The sequence below is a fragment of the Nerophis ophidion genome, linkage group LG06 (genome assembly GCF_033978795.1).
Source record: "Nerophis ophidion isolate RoL-2023_Sa linkage group LG06, RoL_Noph_v1.0, whole genome shotgun sequence".
Classification (NCBI taxonomy): Eukaryota; Metazoa; Chordata; class Actinopteri; order Syngnathiformes; family Syngnathidae; genus Nerophis; species Nerophis ophidion.
This window is the reverse complement of record NC_084616.1, coordinates 53,961,967-53,984,982: the sequence shown is the minus strand read 5'-3', so window position 1 is coordinate 53,984,982 and position 23,016 is coordinate 53,961,967. Positions and strand designations below refer to the sequence as shown.

The 23,016-nt window shown below is 39.9% G+C and overlaps 2 protein-coding genes across 2 annotated transcripts; one reads left to right on the top strand and one right to left on the bottom strand.

The window, feature by feature from the left end:
- The first annotated feature begins 1,318 nt into the window (after positions 1–1,318).
- Positions 1,319–5,249, top strand: b3galt4 (UDP-Gal:betaGlcNAc beta 1,3-galactosyltransferase, polypeptide 4). Its single transcript, XM_061904254.1, has one exon. It carries the CDS (start codon positions 1,536–1,538, stop codon positions 2,640–2,642), a length of 1,107 nt encoding a protein of 368 aa, XP_061760238.1. The 5' UTR covers positions 1,319–1,535; the 3' UTR covers positions 2,643–5,249.
- wdr46 (WD repeat domain 46) lies at positions 4,803–22,408 on the bottom strand. The gene is made up of 14 exons (XM_061904252.1): positions 22,261–22,408; positions 21,869–22,018; positions 16,930–17,013; positions 16,741–16,853; positions 16,569–16,656; positions 16,353–16,414; positions 14,636–14,740; positions 14,396–14,546; positions 9,948–10,183; positions 8,019–8,172; positions 7,624–7,774; positions 5,727–5,917; positions 5,535–5,648; positions 4,803–5,436 (listed from the first exon to the last, which is right to left on the bottom strand). Exons 1-14 carry the CDS (start codon positions 22,315–22,317, stop codon positions 5,317–5,319), a joined length of 1,776 nt encoding a protein of 591 aa, XP_061760236.1. The 5' UTR covers positions 22,318–22,408; the 3' UTR covers positions 4,803–5,316.
- Between the last annotated feature and the right edge of the window lie 608 nt (positions 22,409–23,016).

Here is a 23,016-nt window from a genome sequence, read left to right as displayed (position 1 = left end):
TTGTCTCATCAGACCAGAGAATTTTGTTTGTGATGGTCTGATTGTTTTTCAGGTGCATTTTAGCAAATGTTTTACTAAAAAAAGGCTTCCATCTGGCCACTATATCATACAGGCCTGATTAATGGTTTGCTGCAGAGATGGTTGTCCTCTAAGAAGGTTCTCCTCTATCCACAGGGGAATGCTAGCTCTGATAGTGACCATCGGGTTCTTAGTCACCTCCCTGATTAGACTAGGATAAATGCAGCAATGCAGAGACATCCTGGATGAAAACCGCAACGTTTCCCGTTTGATCTGATGGAGCTTGAGAGAAGAAAGGGCAGAGATGAATGTACGAAACCGCCCAAAAATATAGGTGTGTCAAGCTTGAACTGGGAGACAGGTCAGGAAAGAGGGAAATATGAATGCAGCAATGTACAGAGACATTCTGGATAAAAAACACCACTTCTCATCCAACATGATGAAGCTTGGGAGGTGTTGTAAATAAGGAATGGGTGAACCTGCCCATAGATTGGTGTGCCAAGCTTGTGTCATTGTATTAAAAAATACTTGAGGCTGTAACTGCTGCCAAATGTGCATCAAAGTATTAAGCAAAGGCTGTGAATACTCATGTACATGCTATTTTTCAAACTGTTCTTATTTTTAATACATTTCCCCCCCAAAAAACAAAACCTTTTTGTCATTATGGGGTACCCCATAATGACAAAAATTCAACACACAATACATATTGTGTGTTGAATTTTGAAGACAAAAATGGCTTCATTCCATTTTGGAATAAGGCTGTAACATAACATGTGGAACAAGTGAAGCACTGTGAATACTTTCCAGATGCAAAGATTGCGTTGTCGAATTCAAAATACCGGATTTCCTTGAATTGCCGCAGGGCATATAGTATGCGCCTGCCTTGAATTACTGCCGGGTCAAACTCGCTTCCCAAAATAATTAGCGCATGCTTAGTATTACCGCCTGGTCAAACTTGTGACATTTCCCCTGTCATCATTTTTAAAATGGAAGAGGCTGAATACCGGTAATTTGAAATCACATAAAGGGAAGAAGATTAAGAGCTATTCAGAAAGACTTAAGGTCCAAGCTTACATCACACTCCAATTTTTACTCCATGCCTTTGGTAAGTGCCGGAGTGAGAAGAGGTTTTAAAATAATTAGCGCATGCTTACTTTTACTGCATGCCTTTGGTAGTAAGCGCAAGAGTGAGAAGAGGTTTTAAATTAATAAGCGCCCGGGCGGCAATTCAAGGAAATACGGTATCAGAAACAGCGTCTCAAAGCTGTCACGTGGTATGGCTCTGTCAGCGAGGCTCCTCCCCTACATGAAGCATGCCTTGTTACGCGCTTCGCGGAAATGCGCCCTCCATTACGCGACACTCGCTCCTTGCAACGGTACATCTCGTCACATCCGCCATGCGCGCTGCCGGGTAGCCCACTTTAGCGAGGAGGGGCATCCGATGACAACCCCGGCATTGTTTCCAGGGGAGACTGAGGAGAGCCGCCATAGGCGTCGAGACACGACACCGAGCAACGATGGTCGCCAGGGGGCTCTGGGTATGTATGCCCCGGTTTGGCAAACGAGGGGGGCGCTCTGGTTTTTTGTCGGTCTTTTGTGCTGCGACCATGAGCGCCGCTTTCCTCGCTTTTATCATCATAGACGTCATCGAGTCTTGGATCACGTCCATGGGTATGAACACAATGCTGGAGCCGAATGCCGGCATCTCACCCCTGCAGAGCGCCCCTCCCACCAGAGCAGAGGAGTTCCTGCTCATGCCCAGTCCTCTGGTCTGCCAGCGCGCCAAGCCATACCTCATCACCATGGTAACCTCCGCCCCTGCGAACCAGAGGGCACGCCAAGCCATAAGGGACACATGGGGCGGGGAGACCAATGTGGGGGGCCTGAGAGTCATGACCTTCTTCATGCTTGGTGTAACATCTGACCCAGGACTGGCCAAGCTGCTAATAGAGGAGGCCAGGGAGCGAGGAGACCTGGTTCAGGGGCGATTCAAGGACACCTACTCCAATCTGACCCTGAAGACCGTATCCATGTTGAGCTGGGTCCGCCGCTTTTGCGCCCAAGCTCATTTTCTGGCCAAAGTGGACGACGACGTCCTGTTCAATCCCAGCGCGCTGCTGCGCCTCCTGAGCAAGAGCCACAGCCCCTACCAACAAGTGGACTTGTACCTCGGTAGGGCGCATCTCCACGTGGCTCCGAACCGCAACCCGTCCAGCAAGCATTACCTCCCTAAAGGGGCATACCCGCACTCAGTTTTTCCAGACTATTGCAGCGGGACGGCCTATGTCCTCTCCCGCTCTGCATTGCTCAAAATATCATTGGCTGCCACCGCGTCACCTCTGACGACACCTCTTCCCCCTGAAGATGCGTTTGTGGGTCTCTGTGCCCGTGCAGCAGGGATACTGCCCACACACTGCCCACTCTTCTCTGGTGGTCCCAGCGTGCCCTATGGACGTTGCTGTTATCAGGCCATGGTTTCTGTGCACCACGTCCCTCCCAGAGATATGCTGCACTTCTGGGCTGACAGCCACTCTTCACCGCCATGCTCTTGGCTGAGCATGCGAGCGTCACTGTGCCTGTGCAAAGTCAGGGCCCTGCTGGGCTCGGCTCTCGGTCTTGCGTGAGTTTGACTCACTACCAGAGTACTAACAGAACACACTATTCAGAAGGTGAAAAGGATGTCTATTTTTTTTAAGAAAAAAGCTTTTACTCACACACGTCACTTTGTAGAAAAGGAACACACTACTGGAAGCTTGGAAATGCAATTCCAGCATCCTTCACCATTGCGCCGGCACCCAATATTTCTGCATGTTTTAATCCAAGCAGCCATTGAAATGTGAATACTTATGACTGGATAGCAATGATTACCTTGTAGTATCTTGACATTCTAACAAGTGCAGGGGTCATCGACCTGTAAATCCTTGGGACCTTACTGGTAGATCCTGAAAATATTAGGAAAAATAAATGCATTATGACATCAGTTTTCCCCTCCAGGAGAGTGAGTAACAGACCTACCAGCAGGCATGCATTTTAACCCCGGAACACGCCAACCCTGAGCACATACTTGTTGACCTATTGTGGATACAAAATGTAGCACTGACGTGGAGAGGCACTGATTAATTTAATTTTAAAAAAGGGTCCGTTTTTATTGTCAGAATATCATACAATATATATATGTTTTTATTTTTATGTTTTACTTCAATGCATGTAATTTATTTACCCAAAATGTGGAAATAGTTTTATCTATAGTCGCATCTGGGTGTATTTTGTAGTAGTCTTTGCACTGACATATGTATTGATCTGATCACTGACTGTATGGCCATCCGCAGTTAAGGTAAAGGCAAGTACAATCTAAACAAATTGCTTGATTTATCTGCAAATATACATGATTATTGCAATCATTTTGTGTGCATAATCACAAGTTGAAATGTTAATTTTGACAAGTTCTATTACATGCATACATACGGTATGTTAGGGGACCACTGAACTAGAGCGAAAATTTGTGCAACTTTCGACAAATGACAAGTACAGGAAAATACAATTGATATATCACATAATAGTTGCACCAGCAAAATTCAAAAGCACACAATATTAAGATATTTGGCTTAGTATGCTGCACAATATAATTATGACTACATTATTTACACCCCTGTAGGCTGCATGCCTTCACATTTGTAACGCATGTACTATAACAGTATTCTTTTAAAGCACTTGTAGTCAATGAGTTTTTCAATAACTATGTTTCTTGGAAAAACAACATGTGTACATACAGTACATGTATCTACTGTGATTAAATGTTTTGAGTGCAAGTTGTATTAATTACAAGAAAATATTGTACTTTTCATCAAATGGAAAGTTCAGAGCAAATCTGTCACTTCAGAGGCAGTAATATAACCTTAAAAGGTATGCATCAACACTTTACCCTATTGTGTTCATAATGTGTTTTATGGCAAGAATAAACTGAAGGTCAGCATTGTGTTGACGCAAGATTAACAAATGTAATTTAACCTCAGCTGCTTTGCTACATAACAAATAGAGCAGAGCAGTGTGTTTGGACTCAGGAAACATGGAATGCCATCAGTCAATAAAAGTTTTAGCTTTTCTTGTTTCCCTGCTTTGCTTCAACATGCACACGTTTTAATGATGACTCAAGTTCTCAAAATAGACCGTGTAATAATTAAACACAACCAACGAATGTCAGGGAACAGGCCTGACAAAGTCCTCATAAGATAACAAAAAGTGTGGCTGGTCTTTGACTTCCTTATTTCACAACACATTTATTTTTGCATGCTTGGTGGTTAGTGTGTCTGCCTCACAATACGAAGGTCCTGGGTTTATCCTGCGCTCAGGATCTTTTTGTTTGGAGTTTGCATGTCCTCCCCGTGACTCCATGGATTCCCTCCGGGTATTCTGGCTTCCTCCCACTTCCAAAGACATGCACCTGGGGATGGGTTGATTGGCAATACGAAATTGGCCCTAGTGTGTTAATGTGATTGTGAATGTTGTCTATCTGTGTTGGCCCTGTGATGAGGTGAAGACTTATCCAGGGTGTACACTGCCTTCTGCACGATTGTAGATGAAATAAGCTCCAGCGCCCCCTGCAACTCCGAAGGGAATAAGCGGTAGAAATGGATGGATGGGTATATACTGTACTTCAATAATTTATAACAAGTGCTTCTAAGCTTGTTAGAAAGAACTGCAACTACAATAACAATCACCTTGACAGATGCATGAAACTTTAAAATATTGCGACTTTGTACTGGCAGAATGTTATTTCAATTCCATTGTGGGTTCATAAACAGAGTTTAATAGGCAATGATCTGACATAACAAATAATGGTCATTTCAAGTAATTGGTTTTACTGTATAACTTTAACTGTCAAACTCTCTATTAGATGTTAAATTATTAGCCATTGTTAAACACGTCTGTACACTGCCTTGCAGCAATCTGACTACAACTTTGCAAGCCAAACCTATTTATTTTTTCCCTGTATCCAAGAGTTTTGACATTGTGTTGATTTGATCTTATCTGACCCATAAAGTCAGTTTGCCTATAAAAACAGTCATGGTTAAAAGCATGTGCTAGTTGACAGCTGCCTGTGCGGACAGGAAGTGCTTTAGGCAAAAGTTGCCCCAACATAGCACTCAACATTGATTACAGATGAACACCACTTACATAATTAATTATCTTTATATGTTGTGGCAGCATGACTTGTTTGGTTCTCACACAGGGGGTTGTTTTGTGAAAAGGTCCTTCGCACAGGATGTGAAGAGTTTTGGCATCAGGGTACGTCCTTTTCTATTTCCTGAATCTGTCCAAAGCTGATTTTTGGCTGAATAATTCTGACTTCCTTTTTTCCTCTGCTTTTCTTTCCTTCTGCATCTTCATTTTGTCTTCCATACTTTGGGCTATCAGAATCTGAAAGTTGTGAATAATTTGACAATGTTAACTCTCAGTGGATACAATTACAAAGACACAAAATGTAACTGCCCACTGGATTTAATGTGCTTATTCACCCTCTTATCGCCGTCAGCCACCTGCTGCTTCCGCTTTTCCACATTGCCAGTTGAGCTGCGACCTTTTTTCTTGTACTTTGGGACAAATCTTTGTTTAGCAAGAGGATCATAGCCCTGGGGAAGAAAACAACAACAGTTAGTGTCGCAGCGTAATGTACAGTAACTTAAATATTTGAGCCTCCTATGACTGACCAGGGCTTCCACTCGGTCTTGGTGCCGCTGCTGGAAGGTGGCAAAGTCAACCTTCCCCAAATCTCTGGGGTCGAGACTGATTAGATCAGGCTGTATCTTTTCTAGAAGGGCCTTGACCTCCCATTCCTGCCTCTGTTTAGCACTGCGGTATGGATTGGAATCTAGGCCGTCAAAGTTTGGCTCTCCCGCTCCTTGAAATGAACAAGGAATGAATGTATTGTTATGTTCGGACACTTTATAGTTACAGCAAATATTTGTTTCGCATCAGTCACATTCTAAATGTATACAGCCCAAATTTAAGTCAAATATGACTTACACCCCTGCCAAATTATAAACTAAATATATAATTTTATTTACAAAACCTTTCATTTCATACAAAATCGGCATATGAGAAGTTTGGTTCCAATATTATGAAGGCTTCGTATTATAATTGTATTTATTATATTTAAAACACTTCCTTGTTGTCTACATCAATGGTTCTCAAATGGGGGTACGCGTACCCCTGGGGGTACTTGAAGGTATGCCAAGGGGTATGTGAGATTTTTTTTAAATATTGTAAAAATAGCAAAAATCCTTTACAAATATATTTATTGAAAAATACTTCAACAAAATATGAATGTAAAAACTGTAAAAAAAAAATACAAATGTGCAATATTTTAATTTTCCTGAAGGAACTCTCCTGAAGGAATCAATAAAGTACTATCTATTCAGTGTTGACAGCTACATTTTTTGTGGACATGTTCCATAAATATTGATGTTAAAGATTTCTTCTTTTGTGAAGAAATGTTTAGAATTAAGTTCATGAATCCAGATGGATCTCTATTACAATCCCCAAAAAGGGCACTTTAAGTTGATGATTACTTCTATGTGTAGAAATCTTTATTTTTATAATTGAATCACTTGTTTATTTTTCAACAAGTTTTTAGTTATTTTTCTATCTTTTTTTCCAAATAGTTCAAGAAAGACCACTACAAATGAGCAATATTTTGCACTGTTATACAATTTAATAAATCAGAAACTGATGACATAGTGCTGTATTTGACTTTATCTCTTTTTTTCAATCAAAAATGCTTTGCTCTGATTAGGGGGTACTTGAATTAAAAAAATGTTCACAGGGTGTACATCACTGACAAAAGGTTGAGAACCACTGGTCTACATAACATGTACTGGTATTTTTTTGGTAAAAAGTTTGCAAAGATCATGTTTAACAGACCCGTTTTCAAGCTGCTTTCTGACCGCCTCTTGAAGATGCGGTCTTGTTTACGTGCCTTCACTTCTGCAGCGTCGTCTCCCCACCATCTTTGATGTAATTTTTAGCGCTTTTGTAGCGAGTCTACTGACATAAGTTTGAACAATGTGCTATTTTGTATTAGAAATGGCAACAGCGGAGGATGCATGTCCATTTACGACCAAGTCTGCCCCACAACAAGGGGATAGTGAAAAAGAAGATGCTTATTGACTACAGCACTGAGTAGAAGGGTGGACTTGCACAAGGCCGTCTGGGTACATTTATACCACATAGATAAGAGATAATCCGGTGACATTTTTCCTAACCGGTGACCTCTGCAGATCCCAAAGACAAAACAGCAAGTACCAATAGGTAAGACAAGTTGGTATTGTGTAATAGTGCCCCTTTATGGGAAAAATGGCACTTATGTTTGGTTTGTTTTATATTTAAAATATTATATTCAGTGTATATGCCACTTTAAATTAATCTAAATCATTCTACTACAAATATTTGGATATGAATCTAAAGACAGAGTATGACCAATATTGGAAATGTTGTCACTATTTTGAATCATTTGTTTCTAAAATATTTATCTGGTAATAATGTGCTTTCACTGAAAATTAGAAACACCATGGGCTTAATTTTTAGTTTAAAAACACAACATCAGACCTGGTACAAGCATGCTTGTGAAGCCTTGTCCATGTCCGACTCCCAGCACATCCTCAAAGGGACAAAAGTGCATCCCCCATGCTGCTGCCCGTACTCTGTGAGCCATGTAGGGTTTAGTCACCGTCTCAGAGCTCCACACGTCCCTGTATACCTGGGGGGGCAGGGTACATGTTTTAGGATTAACTGATATAATGATGACATATACTTCTCAAACACTGAAAGTATTAAAATACAAAAATAAATATTTATATATAAACTGGATTTATTAGTGAATACACTGGTGCTGCTAGTGGAAATAAAAGCATTGTTTATCCAAGACAAATCCTATTCTCAAATATGACAAGCATTACTTCATGAACACCAGATGATTGCTCATGCAACATGGTGGGACAGACCTGGACAACGTCGCCCGTGGCTGCAGCTAACAGCCCCCGCTGGCTAATTGACAAAGAAGAAGCTCCAGCAGGCAGGAAGTAGGATTTGACTGGTTGGAATTTTCTGATGTCGAATACTTTTAGCTTTTTGTCCATGCCTGATGTAACCATATAGCTGCCAAAAGAGATCACATGACAATGGTGTACTCTGGTGGACATGGAGGAAACAGTACATCATGGCAAACAGACAAAATACAGACAAAATACATGTTGAATATAATCCTCTATATTGGTTAAAGTTAAAGTGGACAGATTTATTAATTTCACTCAAAGCAAGTATTTGCATCTGACAAAAAAAAACTCCCAAAAAATATGAACGCTGGCTTTCTGTGTTACAAATGCCATGTTTGTTATAAACTGCGTTGAGGTGGCGACTTGTCCTAGGTGTACCCCGCCTTACGCCCGATTGTAGCAGAGATAGGCACCAGCGCCCCCTGCGATCCCAAACGGAATAAGCGGTAGGAAATGGATGAATGGATGTTTGTTATAACATAAATTGTTTGAAAAAAATGCTGGCTAACGTGGCTTCTGCTGGTTAAACATTGTCGTGACATGCATCTGCTACCTCTATTGCCCCAACTATTCCCAGTGTGCCGAGTCACAATACTACTTAGGCACTGGAGGACCTGGGCCTACACGCAAAAGCCTCATGTGCTGTTTGCGTGCAAATTAGGGGACGGCGTGGCGAAGTTGGTAGAGTGGCTGTGCCAGCAATCTGAGGGTTACTGGTTCAATCCCCACCTTCTACCATCCTAGTCACGTCCGTTGTGTCCTTAGGCAAGACACTTCATTCTTGCTCCTAATGGATCTTGGTGAGAGCCTTGCATGGCAGCTCCCGCCGTCAGTGTGTAAATGTGTGTGTGAATGGGCGAATGTGGAAATACTGTCAAAGCACGTTGGGCTCCTTAAAAAGGGGTAGAAAAGCACTATACAAGTACAACCCACTTACCAAATTTTGTGTTTTTTCTCAAGTAAATGTTAGGTGATTTTAAACATACAGAAACTATATGTATAACAGCTTTATGGACAAATATTGTTTTTTATGATTTTATTATTTGTTTTTTTCCCATATTGACAAATGAGGCTCTGCCTCATCTGCCTACCCTGACCCAATGTCCTTGACTGTTATTAAATAGCATTATTTTATTTTAATAGGATTCAATTAGTCAGACCATCTCTTTAATTCATTAATGTCTTCTGTTATTATTCGTATTAGCTTCTCTCCTGAACGAATGGCCGGCCTGTCGTCTGCAAATAAAATTAACTTTTAAGTCCTTTTTAACTTTACAAATGTTAATATAGAGCAGTGGTCACCAACCTTTTTCGAGTCAAAGATCCCTGTTCTCAGCCTAAAACCAAAGAAGTATCTATCCCTACGTCAATTATGTTTTATATGTGTGTGATATATGTATATATATATATATATTTTTTTTTTAAGACAAAGCGGGATGAGAGGCTGAAGAGAGAGAGCCAGAGGCGGGCAAGCATGTATAGGTGTTAAAATGCTTGCCTGATTGCGGGTCCGTTGGTCACTTCCCGGGTGGCGCTGTCACATACATATGTCATATTAATAATAATTTTTTTCTAATATTTTCACTATCAACTGATAGGGTCCCGAAGATCGACTGGTAGATCGCAATCAACAGGTTGGCGACCCCTGATATAGAGATTGAACAAATTTGGTTCCAGTATTGATCCCTGGGCAACACCACAACTTGCAAGATAATTAATTTAGTATATAACATAATGGAAGTTAGCTAAACAGGTTTGAGGAATGTTTTTGTTATTTTTCTCAAGCGTATCTCTGAGGGCCTCATCACACATTAAAAACCATTGGTGTAATTGATTATCATACTCATGAAAAAGAAAAAATCCATGTTTTTGACTTACGTTCCTGTCTTGTCCACGGCGACAGATCGCACTCCTCCCTGGTGACAGAGCATTTTGACAATGGCTTCTTTTTGATTGGGCGACCATAGGGTGACTGTGCCGTTGGGGTGGCCAAGGTGGATAATGGCATTGTGGGGGTTCTGGCACATCACATCAAGGCGGCCCGTCTTGGTGCCAATGGATGCCACCTCTTTACCCACTGACACGTCAAGGTATTGCAGGAAACTTGTGGCACTCTGAACACACCAACAAATTAACCACAACAAATCACAGCAGAAAGTTTCATAATACACACACAAGGAAAAACGAAGTCGGACACCAAGGGCTGGACAATCAAATTTTGGCTTGTTACGATCATAAAAACATATTATACTAGGGATTCCCCCGCAACCCCCAAAAAGGACAAGCGGTAGAAAATGGATGGATGTCACGGTACGAACATTTCTTAACTTGATTATTGTGAACAAAATGATCACAATTAATTTTATCGCGGTAATTTTAAATGCGCTCAACATTTTCAAAAACTACTTACATCAAAATCTTTTAACCAGGTTTTATTTTAAAACACAAACAACATATTCAAAATGTATATATGTACTGTACCTCAAGTAGAAGGTTGAATGTGCATATGAAAGGAACACTAGCAAAATAAACAAAGTAATATATGGCAGAGACAAAATAATACGATAAATAAAGAAAAAAAAAAGTGAAAATTTCACAAAATGGCCCCTTATGGACATAAGATGTAATTGCACATGTAGTCCACATACTGTATATCAGGGGTCGGCAACCTTTACCACTCTTAGAGCCATTTTGACCCGTTTCACAAAATAAAGAAAATAAGTGGAGGGTGGTTGGGGGGTGGTAGTAGCAGGGTGTATAATATAGCCTGGAAGAGTCAGGGTTGCATGGGATTTTGGGTATTTGTTATGTTGTGTTACAGTGCGGATGTTTTCCCGAAATGTGTTTGTCATTCTTGTTTGGTGTGGGTTCACAGTGTGGCGCATATTAGTAAGAGTGTTAAAGTTGTTTATATCACAACCCTCAGTGTAACCTGTATGGCTGTTGAACAAGTATGCCTTGCAATCGCTTGAGGATTGTAATGGAGGTTTCACACAATACGTGACCGGCAGGCACGCACATAGAGTTGTGTAACAGTGGGCACTACTACATGTATAAGAAGATGATATGGGTATTGCCATCACGGCCCGCCCTCAATGTTTCTGACCGAGTGAAAATCGCAGTAAGCATACCTCAGACAATTTTAGGGAAAGGCACTGAGGTTGGAAATCTCCCAGTAAATTAGGGAAGGTCGGCAAGTTAACAGCTGAGCCACACCAGAGTTATCAAAGAGCCGCATGCGGCTCCGGAACCACGGGTTGCCGACCCCTGCTGTATGTAAATAGTGTTCATATATGAGGTCTAGTCTTACACATAGGACTGCACGATTATGGGCAAAATAATAATTATGATGATTTTTTTATCAATATTGAAATCACGATTATTATTCAGGATTATTCATTATGTTTGGTAAAACAGTGTTGAAATGTGATCTCGCAACGCCATCGTGTAATTTGTAATATATAATAAAAATGCTTTAGATAAATGTTATCTAGATATTTAAAGACGCATATTTGTGTTTTTGTTAATAGTATTAGCTTTGTTTTTGTATCTCTATTTTAAAATTTTCACAGAGTGGTATTTTTTAAGTTATGTACATACATTTACATGTAGTAATGTGTGTACACGTACATGCTGTATAGGGACAAATCCGTTGAGAGTTGGAGGAGAAATCTGTCGTATATGTATTATTTATACACCATATAACAATAACAAAATGCTATGTCACATGAATGGATATTAAAGTAATTACATTATGGAATGAAAAAACACAAGTAATGTAAAAACATGTTTTTGATATAAATATAAAACAACGCAGTTTGGCTTATGAAGATAAATTCAAATAAACAAGCTTTGTTCTTCTCCAATAACCATGTACCTCAGTGCAACAGTTTGGCCAAAAAAAATAAACAGGAGTGATACCTCTCACATCTAATACACAATCTTTGTGCCTCACCGACAACTTAACCTGCGTCCATTTCTGTATCTCAGTCTACAAACAAAATACTTTATAAACAAGTTGTGGCAACATTACCGAAAAATCTCCTGCTGCATGGTAATTCTCAGACTCAGCAGCTGACTGAAAGACACTAGTTGCACGTTCAAAAAAACCCCTGCAACATCAAATATGTTTCTCGTCCAACAGTGATGTGCACTTAAACACACACCGAGACTCCACAGAAGTAGAAGTGGTTGAAATGAAGTGAAACGAAGCGATCGGCTCCGTTAACTCGGAGGGAACATTTTTAAACCAATATCTGTGTAGTCGCCGCCAAGTTTTCTCAAGCCTGACAGCTCTAGTGCACAAGCGCAGGCGCTGCGGCGCTTCAGTTTTCAGGAAGTAAGCAGTGTTGCCTAAAATGCGGTAATTACAAATTTAAACGGTATAACTAACCGTCTGGAATTTTGCACCTGTTTATCATTATACCCTTTATAGTTACATCCATATATTATACTATACATCATGGTATAAAAAGCGATTATTGGGCCATTGGGCCGCACAATGTGCATGCAATTTCTTGATCTTCTAACAGTGAAACGGATGAGTGAGTGTACACACAAAAACAAGACTACCGGTACTTCTACTTCTACTACTAGTTTGGGATTTCACCAAGGTTGCTACTTTTTGCCACAGCGCGCTAGTATGCCTAATTAATAGTCACTAAGCTCACCAAAAAAAGTAAGGCATTTCCACGTTATCGTAACCACTGGAGTCACAGAATTGGTCAATTATACTGAATCCGTTGTTAAATGCAGAACACAATGGAAACAGACACAAATGTGAGTGAAATGCTGTCATTTAGAAGAGAAGTAACATGTGTTTGCGAAAAAAAATTGTCCGGGACCACTCATTCATCCCCGCAACATTTCCGAAACTAAACAATGTCGAGATGGCCATTCGAAACACCGACTGAAATACAAAGCTAAAGTTAGCAAGAACAATCCATATAACCACAACACATCTCATCTGCTTTTCAATCAATCAATCAATCAATGTTTATTTATATAGCCCTAAATCACAAGTGCCTCAAAGGGCTGCACAAACCACAACGACATCCTCGGTAGGGCCCACATAAGGGCAAGGAAAAACTCACCCCAGTGGGACGTCGACAATGATGACTATGAGAAACCTTGGAGAGGGGTAAAAAAGCGCTATACAAGTACAACCCATTTACCAACTACCAGGGGCGACCGAAAGACAGTGGACTCATGTGAGAGTGAGTAAGTGAGAGGGTGACTGACAGTTGATCAGCCGGTTGCTTGTAGCTCCCGAAAATATTCGGAAAAATAAATGCATTATTACATTGGTGCCCTTCTCTCCCGTAGAGTGACATTTTAACCCCGGAACACACCAGCATGGTTCAGCGTTCTCTAAGCATCCTCCCACTCGTTCCCACAAACCCGTAATTGCTCCCGCCCATATAAACTAGCAAACGCCACACAAGCTGCACCGTAAAGCTGCGTTATTGTGCACATTTGAACAAATTATTGGGTTACGGCGAGAGATTTAGCATTAAAAACACTTCCATTCTTTCCTCAACCGCCATCGTTTGCCTGCAACGTGAAGTTAATAATAAAAAATAGATTTATGTACGTTGCTCACAGAGCATACCAGTATGCTCGCCAGCGGCGCAAAGCTCCGAAGTTATGACTAGCTCTCACAGACACTCATAAATAATGTATGTAATAATGTTTTATGTGACATACACATGTCCTATATACACTGTGAGTGTATATAGTGTGAGTGTGTTCCTTGGAGTATGTGCCTTTTGGGCCTACTTTTAATTTTTTCACTTGTTTGCACTTTATGATCACACTCTGTAATGGCATACTTATTCTTAGTTAGCTCTTTGTCTTTTGTAAATTGTATTTTATAACTGATTAATAATTATTAATGTGAATGTGTGTGTGTGAATGGGTAAATGTGGAAGTAGTGTCAAAGCGCTTTGAGTACCTTGAAGGTAGAAAAGCGCTATACAAGTACAACCCATTTTTTTTTTTTTTTTTTTTTTTATTTGTTAAGGTTAATTTCGAAACGAAAGCCCAGTTGACAGAAAGTCTGTTTAAAATACAAAGGGGAATAAAAATATGTTTTACATACCATAGTAAATAACCGTGATTAATAATCATGATTTCAATATTGATAAAAAATTATTGTGATTATTATTTTGGCCATAACCATGCAGCCCTAGCTTCAGGGAAAACTAATGGGCTTAACCAAAGTCTAAATTAAACTATGAATTAATTGAGAGTTCCCTCTGACTACTTGTGTCTTTATAGTATACATTCAAGTAGTCATGGTAATTTGTATGACATCATGAACTTACAGCTGTAGCAAGCAGGAAGTGGTAGGGCAGAAACTGCATACGAAGGACGTCGTTGAATTTGCGGATGCAGTGAAGCTCTATTCCATTTGAGTCATAGATGTACAGCCACTTTTTCTGAGCCACTGCAAACATGTTCTCAGCGTGAAGCCATCTGAAATGAGCACATTTGTAGCAATTACTGTTATTAAATATAGAAATTTCACGTAATATGTGTTTAACAAAAATCTGAGGAAGCCTTACTTAACATCGTTGATAGACTCCATCACGTTTATCTCACACATTAGCTGTTTGGATTGCCAGTCGACACATGCGACATGGCCTCTCCTCCCACCGAGAAGCAGGTGACTGATCAAAACATTAATGCGCACAAATGAACCAACAACAGACAAAAATATTCTTCTGTACATTTAAGCTTAAAATGTTTTGGAACACAGCCAAAGTAATTTTTTATTTGCTGAATGTGTTTGTGTTACTGGAAATTACACAATAATGCAACAAAAGTCTTAACGAGATAGACAATTGTTTTACATGTTCAGTATCTTTCATAAATTAGCTGTAGTTGAAGTACTTTGTAGTTTATTCGAACATGCTTACAAAATTACGTCAAAACTGTTTGCAGTTCAACATGTCCAAAAGAGAGTAAAAAGAAGCAACGTTGCTGGCACAGCAGCTCTACCATCTGTGGCGCACCACACCGCCAACAGACATCAGGCCCCAATCGAAACCCAAGAATGGAGTCAAAACATTAGCATATTACAATATTTATTTTATGTCTCTCTTGACACACCGTTTTATGGTATTTTTACACTTTCCTGTGTGATTTCCAGCTGAAAGCCACACAATTACTAAATTAAAAATGTTCCCTTCACACAAAACTGTGCAAATGTGAATAATTTTAGCCTTAACTGTATGTATGTTGATCTAACAAAACAGTATATGTTTAATACTATTGCTTTGCTTATAAATACTTAGCCACACGTTTTGCTTTGTGCCTGGAAAGCTTGACGCCATTCCAGCTGACTGACACAGCTGACACATTTGATTGATCGGTCAATCATTAGGCACATACAGTCACCAAGCATGGATGGTATCTGCACAAAAGTGAGCCGTGTATACTATTATACTCCCAGTTATGTCCCTTTGCCTTGTGCTGTTCGTTTAAAATGGACCTACTAATTGTTTACTCTTTTTTTCCCTATTAATGTTACAATGTCAGATACTTGTGATCAATGATGCAAACGCGTTAAATGATGAGGTTCATGCATTTGAAATTGAGCCCTGCCAACAGTTTTGGACTGCTCTGTACGCCATGTATTCTTTTTCTTTTCTTTTTTTTTTAAAGTGGAGTCACATTGACGTCAATGCTTGCTGGACTTACATGTGCATGCATTGTGTAGGGTTGCCCCTTCGATGATCACAGCTCTGCTTTGGAAGTTATATTGCTGTGAGCAGCTGCAGTCTACAATTATTGCGATTTTAGCCCCCGGGTGTGAGGGAACGTTAACGTTGCATAGTGTTCCTAAAGAGGCAAGCACTAAGCAGAAGTAGATAAACTTTACACCTGCATTGGGAAAACCAGGAGGTGAGGCTACGCAGTGGTGGCCAGCACTTCTGAAATCCTCAGGAATGTGACCAATCAGAGCGAAGTGGACACAGCAATGGCGTGGTTTAGTTTATTATTGTTCTTCGGTCAATGGTCTGGTCCGATACACTGACCGTTTTCGCGGGATGCAGAAAATACAAAAAAGGTATGCAGATCTACAAAGCATTTTGTGCTGGTAATCATGCATAGCTGTGCCATAGGAGTCAACATATTAAATCCAAAAAATTAATATTAGTATAATAGATCCTCTAAAACCTGATAATAATAATAATAATATTAATAATAATAACAATAATCTTGATACAATCAAGGATATTCAAGCTAGAACAAAGCCAAAAGAAATTGAGAACTGACCGTCCGGTCTTGCTGTAATCTAGTCTGTATGGTCCAAACTGGGATAGGTTCAGGTTGAAATACTGGAAACAAAGTAGAGGACAATTGACAAAATTCCGAATCACTACCATGGTGAATAATAAATGATATATAGCACAAATATAAAGATTGTTTAAAAAATGTAAGGGTCACAAAAGAATAAACACTGTCTGGCACGACAAAAAGGACAATCCCCACCTTGGCCCCAGACGTTATATCCACAGCCTCTGCAATATCTTGCTGTGAGATTGTACAGGTGTCCTCATCTTTGTCACCTTCTAAAAACCTGATATTGTGGACAAATTGTGGCAGGTTGAAAACAAAGCCACAACAGTGAGACATGAAATGCTGTGGCTTTCAATGTTTTTACCCTGCTTCCTCTGGGAGAAGAAGATCAAACCGAGCTGCTTGTTTTTGGGCCAGTTGTGAAGTTTTATCTGAGTGATCAATCGCAGCTTTCAGTTTAAAAAAACTCCTAGCGATCTACAGAAAAAAACAAAGTGACAACAGACAACATCTAAACCAGCATATTCAAAAGAAATGTTAACAGATTCCTCACCTTCTCTGTTGATTTCTCTTGCCGTGCAAACTTCTTCATTGAGGCCTCCGGAAAAGGAGCGCGTCCTGGGAAAGGATCCCGTTTCTGAGACAGAGCGTGAACAACTGAATAAGACAAACAAGTGAGCTGAATCCCAGGTGCCCTCCTTACTATTTTACTTAGCCGCTCAGTAGGGTTGCATGATTTTGAGGAAAAAACTAACTTTTTTTTGTTTCCAAAATTGCAATTGCAATAAGATTTGTGATTTTTATAGGTTATACATTGAAATGTATAAAACTGCGAAATAACAAGTGAAGGAAACAAACAAACAAAAATAAAATGGACTCGTTTCTGTAAGCAAATCCATCCATCCATCCATTTTCTTTATCCAAAATAGATATTTAACATCTTAAAGTGCATTTTTCCCAGTTGGAAGAATAATGTCAGACGTCTTTTTCTTTATTGCTATCACATGATCAGGACGGCATTTTCGCTTGTTTGCCCATCCGATTTGAAGCTTAAGTAGTCCCACAACGGGAACTTTGGCATTGTAGTCTTATGTTTTTCCTCCTAATTTTTGTGTATCTTTGTGGCACTTCTCACTGGCGAGTTTCGAGGTCTTCTGTACTGATATTGTGTTGGCGGCAGTGGCCCGCTTTCGCTTTGTATCTGGTATGTATGAATACATTTTTACCTGTTTTTGTGACTTTTTTGAAAACACATTGTTCATAAATAAGGTCGTTTTCATTCAAGCACGACAAGATGACAGTTGCATATCTCCCTTGCTTTGCTCACCCAACCATAAACTGAGTGTAAACACTAAGCAGACAACCTTTATTGTTTTTAATGTCAGTTGCTGTATACACTTGAAAAAAGGTTTGGCATGAGAAGCTGCCCTAACATTTTTAAATAAATAATAGAAATGATTATGTTTTGTTTTATAGTTCTACTGCTATGAATTAGGGTTGTCCCAATACCAATATTTTGGTACCAGTGCCAAAATATATTTCAATACTTTCCTAAATAAAGGGGACCACACAAAATTGCATTCTTGGCTTTATTTTAACAAAAAATCTTACGTCACATTAAACACATATTTCTTATTGCAATCCAAAAACAATTTTTTCCTTAAAAAAATAGTGAACATACAAGACAACTTGTTTTTTATTATTGATTAAGCAAAGAAATGTTTCTAATTTGGGTGCTGACATATGCAGTAACATATTGTGTCATTTCCCATTTTATTATTTGTCAAAATTATTAAGGACAAGTGGTACAATATGTATTATTGATCTACTTGTTCATTTACTTTTAATATCTGGTTATTTTCTGTTTCAACATGTTCCATCTACACTTGTGTTAAAATGTAATAATCACTTATTCTTCTGTTGTTTGATACTTAGTTTTGGATGATACCACAAATTTGGGTATCAATCCGATACCAAGTCGATTGAGGATCATACATCCATCCATCCATTTTCTACCGCTTATTTCCTTTTGGGGTCGCGGGGGGCGCTGGCGCCTATCTCAGCTACATTAGTACATTGGTCATAAATTAAGTCCTCGTGTGTCCCAGGGACATATCTCATGAGTTTATAAACATAATTTCATTTTTTTTCAAACGAAAAAGGTTTTCAGTTTATAAAAACTATTTATATAACCATTGTAGTAGAAAAGAATAGAATAGAATAAAATACAGTTTTATTGTCATTATTGCAGTGAACAGGTTGAAAGAACAAAGAAATTGGAGCAGATCCCTTAAGGTGCATATACAGTATGGTAATATAAATAGTAAAAAAAAAAGGATAGAAATGAGAGATGTATCTATGTATATGTGTATATATATATATATATATATATATATATATATATATATATATATATATATATATACACACACAGATGCATATATGCATGCATATGAATATATATACACACATACATATAACATTATTGCACATTATGTATCGACTATCGACTAGTATCGACTAAATAAGCTCTTGTAGTTGGTATCATTACAGTGGATGTCAGGTTTAGATCCACCTGTGGTGTTGATTACATTGTGAAGCGCCAGCTTGTTAGCGGTGACGCCGGTGAGCCATTGTATCCTCCTACGGTGTGTAGTGAAACATGTATAGCTATTCCTCGTCCTGCAGGGATGATCCCAGTAAGAAACATACTTTATTTGTTGCCATGGAGGCAAGGATTAGTGACCTAGAAGAAGCTAAAACACTACTGACAGTGGATGGACGTTAGCCGCTAGTTAGATAGCCATGTTTAAAGCACCTCAGTGCGTTTCAGTGGTATAACTTCACCTTTATTGTAAAATGTTTAAGCCAAAATGTGTCCGTTCTCCCTTTTCTGTCTACACACTGTCTGCCTGTAAGGACTCTGCAATTGTACATTGCCGAACATGCTACTCTGCTCGTAAAACTAGCAATGTCAGGGCGTGACGAGAGCGCGGAGTCATGCCCGTTAAAAAAAGAGAACCGGTACCTTTTAGAAGCGATATAGTACCGTTTATGATTCATTAGTATCGCGGTACTTTACTAGAACCGGTATACCGTACAACCCAACTGTGGTTACACTACTACCACAGAGAAATTAGCGTGTGTATGTAAGTTATAGTATGATTTCACTAGTAAACATCTCATATAGCTGTACTGTGGCAATTAGCGTCACTTCACCCGTTAAACACTCCTTTGGGGGGGGGGGTTAAAATGATCCTAGTATAGTAGTGCAAGTGTTTGTGACATTTCAGGATCTTTTGAGAGAGACTTATCCTGGATGTTAGACGTTTACGTTATTGTTCCATTCACTTTGACCGATATGTTTACAAACACTTCGCTCCTCGATGGCTCCACATCAGGGTCTCAAAAACTTTATACATTTACATCCACCGGCTTCAAGTATTGATCGTCCTGGAGCCCTAAATTGCTAAACCAACCATCTTATACAGGTAATTCGTCTTTGCGATGGGCTTCCAATAAGTTTTCTCCGCTGCTATGCTAAGCTGTAACAACACGCCGCTGCGCACGCACGCACAACACACTAGGTTGTGCATGAGTAATTCTGACCGGGCAGCTCAGGTAGCCTACTTTAGTACCATTAGGTAGGTATGTTATAGCATCCTCAAAAATCTAAACATTCAAAAGCAAGACTGAAGTGTGTGCATGGAAGTATAAAAAAGCATAGTGATACTTGAACATAACGTGTATCCAATAAGCATTTGCATACATGGATGTAGAGCTGGGCGATATTTCGATATATACACGATAGATCGTGGGTTTGTCTCTGTGCGATATAGAAAATGACTATATCGTGATATTCGAGTATATTTTCTCATGCAGTTGCTTTTAGCTGCGGGCATTACATTACAGGCTCTTCTCGCTCTTTCCCCCCTCTCCTTTTAAACAGTGTGGTGCATATTAGTAACAGTGTTAAAGTTGTATATACGGCCACCCTAAAAAAATCAGACGTAACAACAGGTTGTAGGGGACGTTAAAGGCCTACTGAAATGAGATTTTCTTATTTAAACGGGGATAGCAGGTCCATTCTATGTGTCATACTTGATTATTTCGCGATATTGCCATATTTTTGCTGAAAGGATTTCAGGAGAACATCGACGATAAAGTTTGCAACTTTTGGTGCTGATAAAAAAGCCTCGCCTTTACCGGAAGTCGCAGACGATGTCGTCACAAGGGTGAGGGCTCCTCACGTGCTCACATTGTTTTTAATGGGAGCCTCCAGCAGCAAGAGCTATTCAGGCCGAGAAAACGTCAATTTCCCCATTAATTTGAGCGAGGATGAAAGATTTGTGGATGATAATATTGATAGCGAAGGACTAGAAAAACAAAATTAAAATTAAATAAAATAAAAAACGACGGCTGCGGGCGGCGGCAGTGTGAGTGTTTCAGATGCAATTAGACACATTTACTAGGATAATTCTGGAAGATCCCTTATCTGCTTATTGTTTTAATAGTGTTTTAGTGAGATTGTAAAGACATACCTCGAGGTCGGATGGCTGCGGTGAACAAGCAGTGTCTCAGAGAGAAGCCGAGGAGCCAAGCTCACAGCTGCCTTTCAAACAGCTACTGCAGGACGACGAATAATCCAATGATGTCTCCGGTAAGATATATATATATATATCACAATTTTCCCATCCAAAAACAAGCTGGTTGACGTAGAGAAACATGTTCGCTTGACCGCTCTGTGTTAAAGCTTCACAAAAAAAGAAACCCCGGCTGTGTCTCGGTGCTAAACACAGCTGCAATACACCGCTTTCCATCAACAGCATTGTTCTTTAGTCTCCATTATTAATTGAACAAATTGCAAAAGATTCAGCATCACAGATGTCCAAATTACTGTGTAATTATGCGATGAAAAGAGACGACTTTTAGCTGTAACTGGTGCTGAGCTAACATTTTCTGACAGTGCGTGATGTCACGCGCATGCGTCATCATTCCGCAACGTTTTTGACAAGAAACTCGAGGGAAATTTAAATTGCAATTTAGTCAACTAAACTGGCCGTATTGGCTCGTGTTGCAATGTTAATATTTCATCATTGATGTATAAACTATCAGACTGAGTGGTCGGTAGTAGTGGGTTTCAGTAGGCCTTTAAAGACAGTCCTTTTAAGGCACGCCCCCAACATTGTTTTATGGGTGAAATTCGGGAGAAATTCTGGAGAATCGGGAGGGTTGGCAAGTATGGTGGCGATTTGTCCAGGGTGTACACCGTCTTTCGCCGAATGCAGCTGGGATAGGCTCCAGCACCCCCGTGACCCCGAACGGGTCAAGCGGTAGAAAATGGTTGGATGGATATACAAACATCATGTAGATATCCAAAATCTACATGAGGCTTCGGCGTTTAAAAATGTAGTATGGCAATCTGCTATGTTCGTATTAAGAGCATCCGGTAAACATTTCCACAGCATTTATATACATTGTAACAGCCTTACTTCGGATTTCTTTTTTTTCCTCCATTCTTTGGGATCTTCTTTCTTCCTCTTCGTTGCGGACATGGTTTTACAATTCTGCTGCGGTTTGTCGACAGCCTTTTTTCCACCTTTGTCGTCATCTTTCTGCTGTCGCCAATAACGGACTGGAGGCTGTCAAGGAGAAGCAATCCAAAGTAAGATTAGCAGTGGAGATTTTAAATACAAAAACACGGAATTTAAAAGTTGGCGCGTTAGGTATTGTGTGGTAAGAGTCTGGCAACCGCGGCCCTGTTAACACGCGTTAAATTTTCTTGTGACACTGTCTCTTACTTCAAAACTATTTATATCTCCATTGACAATTACAAATGTATTGAACAGTTATCACAGTGGTATTTTATTTTAAACATAACTACCTTTTTGTTTTTCTCCACGTGTGTTTTTTTTGCCGTCTCTTCGCCGACCGCCGCCATCTTTTCTGTGTACGTTTTTTGCTAGAGGTAACTTCCGGTTCCGGATTGTAGGATGAGCGATACTGCCATTTTGGGTAGGGATTCGATATCAGGTAAATGCGTAACCAAGTCTTATACCAATACTTGTAACTTAAAGATTTTCAAGATTGTTGAAAGGTTTTTTAATTTTGCCATTAATAAAATAGTAAAACAGAGGACAAATATTTCAAGACAAATAAATATTTTTATATGTATTTTAAATGTTTTCACAATGGCTTCACGGTGGCAGAGGGGTTAGTGCGTCTGCCTCACAATACGAAGTTCCTGCAGTCCTTGGTTCAAATCCAGGCTCGGGATCTTTCTGTGGGGAATTTTCATGTTCTCCCCGTGAATGCGTGGGTTCCCTCCGGGTACTCCGGCTTCCTCCCACTTCCAAAGACATGCACCTGGGGATAGGTTGATTGGCAACACTAAATTGGACCTAGTGTGTGAATGTGAGTGTGAATGTTGTCTGTCTATCTGTGTTGGCCCTGCGATGAGGTGGCGACTTGTTCAGGGTGTACCCCGCCTTCCGCCCGATTGTAGCTGAGATAGGCGCCAGCGCCCCCCGTGACCCCAAAAGGGAATAAGCGGTAGAAATGGATGGACGGATGTTTTAACAATTTTGTGAACAATTGAAAAATATTTACATTATCAACATAATTTCCTCCTTTTCCCAAT